This window comes from Capra hircus, chromosome 18, assembly GCF_001704415.2.
Source record: "Capra hircus breed San Clemente chromosome 18, ASM170441v1, whole genome shotgun sequence".
Classification (NCBI taxonomy): domain Eukaryota; kingdom Metazoa; phylum Chordata; class Mammalia; order Artiodactyla; family Bovidae; genus Capra; species Capra hircus.
Window position 1 is genome coordinate 66,403,882 of NC_030825.1, and position 5,053 is coordinate 66,408,934.

Sequence of the window (5,053 nt, forward strand, 5' to 3'; positions counted from 1 at the left end):
ATATAAGATTTATAGAAATAAGACTTTATGGTATAACTTTTCCCCCCTCATATTTCAGTTAGTGAAATCTCGCTGAGGGAGAGATGACTTCAGAGCTGGCTCAAACTGGGAGGGGAGAGGTGGATAAGGGTGGTAATATACTTCATTTTCTCAGCAAACAAACTTTCAACATACATGAGTATAAAAATACTTTTGTTTCAAACTCAGAAGACATAAATATTTTAGCCCAAATAAGTAAAGCAAAGTCACTCAGTCGTGTCCGACTCTTTGTGACCCCGTGGACTGCAGCCCACCAGGCTCCTCAATCCATGGGATTCTCCAGGCAAGAATACTGGAGTGGGTTGCCATTTCCTTCTCCAGGGGATCTTCCCGACCCAGGGATCAAACCCGGGTCTCCTGCATTGGAGGCAGACGCTTTAACCTCTGAGCCACCAGGGATTGTTAGATTTCCTGAGATATTTTCCTTCTAAGAATATGAAAGTTATGTGAAGAGAAGTCTTCTTACTTGATGGGAATTTTCCGTCAGGACTCTGCATTGCAGGGGTAGCATCTGTGCGCAACCCATCAGTATATAATAATGTACAGTGTAATAACTTGAGTGCCTCACTTATGGTCAAGGTGGCAAAATCATTGTAATGGTTTGTGTACTGACCTGTCCTCTGCACCCCAGGAAAGGGTGTGACCCACATAAGCTGTAGAATGAATGTTTCTTGAAGCACTTGGTGTCTCTGTAATATTCCTGTCTGTTTGAACCACTCTCTGTCTTCCCTTCATTTTCAGTACCCTAGAGACTCAGGCATAAAAACAACAATTGTATTTTGAAGACCAGACTAATAGAGACTAAAAATTTCACACAGTCATGTGTACAACTTCTCCCACTTATGGGACCTCAGTGTCCTCCATTTAACTTCCATTGGGATTATTGTTCAGTTTGAACAAGTGGCTTCACTCCTCTGTCTCTGCCATTTCTGTTAGACGCCTTTCTCACCTTAATAGCTTTGCTTATGTGCACACCTCACAGATGGTTTCCACAGACACTCACCATTCCCTCTGCAGACCCTGTCACCGCTATTACAGGTGACATGCTAATCACTTCCCAACAAGGAGATGAGGTCATTGAAATGCAAAGCCTTATTTCATGGTTGAGATGCCCCTTTTCACACCTGCACAGCTGCTGCCCAGGCATCTACTGTGCTGATGGGAAATACCAGTCAGGTCAGTAGCAATGTGTTTCAGGTAAGTGTCAGATTTTGAGACAAGCTTCATTAGAAAATTCAGTCGTCCATATGGAAAAAAAAATTCTGTTTCAGGGGATTGGAATATAAAACTATACACACATCTGTAATACTTACACCTTCAGGACAGATTAAAAAAATTTTTTTTATTTCATATTGAAGTGTAGTTGATTTACAGTGTGTTAGTTTCAAGTGTACAGCAAAGTGATTCAGGTATACATATACATATACATATACTTTTCAGATTCTTTTCCCATTTAGTTTGTTACAGAACACTGAGTTCCCTGTGCTATACAGCAGGCAGGACAGGGTTTTTCAGGATACCCTCAGCATAGTGCTACCCTCATTCACCTGTGTTGAGACCGCCTGACATCTCTCTTTCTCCTTTGCTCCTGACTCAACACAGGGAACGTCACAGTTTTCACTGTCAAGGTTTCATGCTTCTGGCAAATGGCCAAAAATAAGATAGAGATGAGCTCCCAGTAGCTAAGCTGATATCTGGTATCTGTGTTTTGTTTTGGGGTGGGGGGAGAGAGTATGTTGGGTTAAATGCAATCTGTCTTAATATGCCTTTAAAGTTGTGTTCTTAGATGAAAGTATTTTATTCAGAGAAAAGTAAAGTTCATTTCATCTCCAATGTCAGGGACAGTTATTTAAAGAAACATGTGGCTAACTATTGTGTTTGACAAGACGTTATAGGGACAGGTTGGATGTTTTCTGCCCCACACCAGAAGCATTATGTATCTCCAAGATATTTTGCTATTAGCAAGAAATGGCTTTAGATATCATAATCTTGGTATTTTAGATGGTTGTTACCAAAGACTTTAAAAAGTTGAAGTATAGTTGATTTACCATGCTGTGCTAATCACTGCTGTACTGCAAATATATATATATATTTATTTTTTCCATTATGATTTATCATAGGATACTGAATATAGTTCTCTTTGCTATACAGTAGGACCTTGTTCATCCATTCAAAAGCTTACATTTGCTAACCATAGACTTGTTCAATGTCTAGACAGACTCAGCAGGGGAGGAAGGGGGAAACATGTCTTAAAATTATGTACTATTAATACATGCCTTATTTCTTCAAAAATGTGTAGGATTTTGAGTTTTCATTTAAAATATTTGTATATTTTTTTGCCTTATGATGAAAGTCTTATTTGCCAATTAATACACTTTGCATATGTTGCTAATAATTAATGCCAAATAACAGAAAATGTGAGTATGGACAAATGTTTCATATATCTTATAGATACTTTTATTTTCATATATGCCTCTGTGTAACTTGTGATGTTTTTTACAAGTACACATAGAACATAATGCTGATGGACAACCAGGGAAATTTTTTTATTTGAATCTTGATATCTAATTTTGATTAAAATTTTTCAACAATTATGTGACATATTTAGATGTGTAAAACTCCTTCATGAAGCCTAGTTTATCCTTCTATCCTGTGAAATCTTTGCCTCGATTTGTATTCCTCTACTTTCTTAAAAAGAAAAAATTGGAAACATGCATGTGTTTTATATCTTACATTTTTCTTCTCAGAGTGTATTGTGGGGGAAGATCTGTATCAGTGCACAGATAACTCCGTCACACATCTCTGCAGCCTCAGAGCTTCCCGTTGTGCGTTTGGCCACTTCCACTCATACAGCAGATGACTTCATGGTCGTAGTCTTCATTTCCATTGCCTTTGCACACATGAGCAAAAATTCTAAGTGCCCACTTCAGTTTGGTTCAGTTCAGTCGCTCAGTCGTGTCCGGCTCTTTGCGACCCCATGAATAGCAGCACGCTAGGCCTCCCTGTCCATCACCAACTCCCGGAGATCACTCAGATTCACGTCCATCGAGTGCCCACTTAACGTGAGATTATATTAGATGCAGGCTTAATATTGAAAATTGAGGGACATGGTGATTATGATACACTTCTTTTCATCCTTTTCACTCTTCATTCCTCTAACTTCAGTAAAACGAGTGCCCTCTAGGCACTGATGTGATGTTTTCTGCCAGCTTGGAAATGGGGACTATATTCCTCATTCAGACAGGAATTGGCCTCATGGGAAATATCTCCCTCTTTTGTCTTTATAACTTCACTTTGCTCACTGGACATAATTTGAGGCCCATCGACCCAATCCTCATGCAACTGGTCATCGCCAATGCCACAGTTCTTTTCTCTAAAGGCATACCACAGACACTGGCAGCTTTCGGGTGGAGGTATTTCCTGGATGACACTGGATGTAAACTTGTCTTCTATATCCACAGAGTAGCCACGGGAGTTTCCTTTAGCACCATCTGCCTCTTCAATGGCTTCCAGGTTATTAAGCTCAAGCCCAGTATCTGGAGGTGGATGGAACTCCGGATGAGAGCTCTACGATTCATTGCCTTCTGCTGTTTCCTCTGCTGGATTGTGCATATCTTGATAAGTTCATGTATTCTTATCATAGTAAAGGGTCCACTGAATGAGAAGAACTTCAGTACGAGAAATAATTATGGATACTGTTCTTGGTACATGATACAGGGCTCTGTAGGCTCATTATACACAGTCATGTATTTCTCCCTTGATATTATGAGTTTAGGCTTTATGGTTTGGGCCAGTAGCACTATAGTTCTTTTCCTGTGCAGACACAAGCAGCGAGTCCAACACATTTGCAGCAACCGACTCTCCCCCAGACCTCCTCGTGAGGTCAGAGCCACACGCACTGTCCTGTTCCTGGTAAGCTCCTTTGTTACATTCTATACAATCTACATTGCTTTGACAATTTGGATGACTCTAGTTGCAAACCGAGGGCAGTGGATGGTGAACATCTCTGTCCTTTTGGCCACATGTTTTCCAGCATTCAGCCCCTTTGTGCTCATTATCAAGGACACTCGTATCTCTCAGTTCTGCTTTGCCTGTAGGGCAAGGAAAACACTGTTTGCTAATGTGATTGTCGTTCTATGAGTCTGTTCTCAGTGGCATTCAAATATTTATCTCAACTGCTGCTACTGTTGCTAAGTCACTTCAGTCGTGTCCGACTCTGTGAGACCCCATAGATGGCAGCCCACCAGGCTCCCCCGTCTCTGGGACTCTCCAGGCAAGAACACTGGAGTGGGTTGCCATTTCCTTCTCCAGTGCATGAAAGTGAAAAGTGAAAGGGAAGTCGCTCAGTCGTATCTGACTCAGTGACCCCATGGACTGCAGCCTACCAGGCTCCTTCATTCATAGGATTTTCTAGGCAAGAGTACTGGAGTGGGGTGCCATTGCCTTCTTCATTTATCTCAACACTTGTGACTATTTTGGGGACCTCTTAAGTGTTGGATATTAATTAACCCTAAAAGGAAATATATTATCAGTTTCTAATGGCCAGCATTAAGTATTTAAATAATTAAAACTTATTTTTATCAGCTGTTTTCACTCAAATAATTTCAAAATATTCTGACTTTAAATACTAATAGCTTGCTTTTTTAAAAGGTCTGTTTCTCTCCGGATAATGGAGTGCGCTCTATTTTTTAAAGTCTTACTCAATCTTTTGTAATTGGAAATCCCAGCAATTTTAATGAAGTCTAGATATAATGTACTGCTGCTGCTGCTAAGTCACTTCAGTCGTGTCTGACTCTGTGTGACCCCATAGACGGCAGCCCACCAAGCTCCCCCGTCCCTGGGATTCTCCAGGCGAAAACACTGGAGTGGGTTTCCATTTCCTTCTCCAATGCATGAAAGTGAAAAGTGAAAGGGAAGTCGCTCAGTCGTGTCCGACTCTTTGCGACCCCATGGGCTGCACCCTACCAGGCTCCTCTGTCCATGGGATTTTCCAGGCAAGAATACTGGAGTGGGG

The 5,053-nt window shown here is 41.0% G+C and overlaps 1 protein-coding gene across 1 annotated transcript; it reads left to right on the forward strand.

The window, feature by feature from the left end:
- LOC102178763 (vomeronasal type-1 receptor 1) lies at nucleotides 1,492-4,273 on the forward strand. Its single transcript, XM_018063506.1, has one exon. The coding sequence runs from the start codon at nucleotides 3,235-3,237 to the stop codon at nucleotides 4,177-4,179; it is 945 nt and encodes a 314-aa protein (XP_017918995.1). The 5' UTR covers nucleotides 1,492-3,234; the 3' UTR covers nucleotides 4,180-4,273.

What these genes read in the sequence shown, in the direction of transcription:
- LOC102178763 (XM_018063506.1), top strand. Translation starts at nt 3,235, where the DNA reads ATGTTTTCTGCCAGCTTGGAAATGGGGACTATATTCCTCATTCAGACA.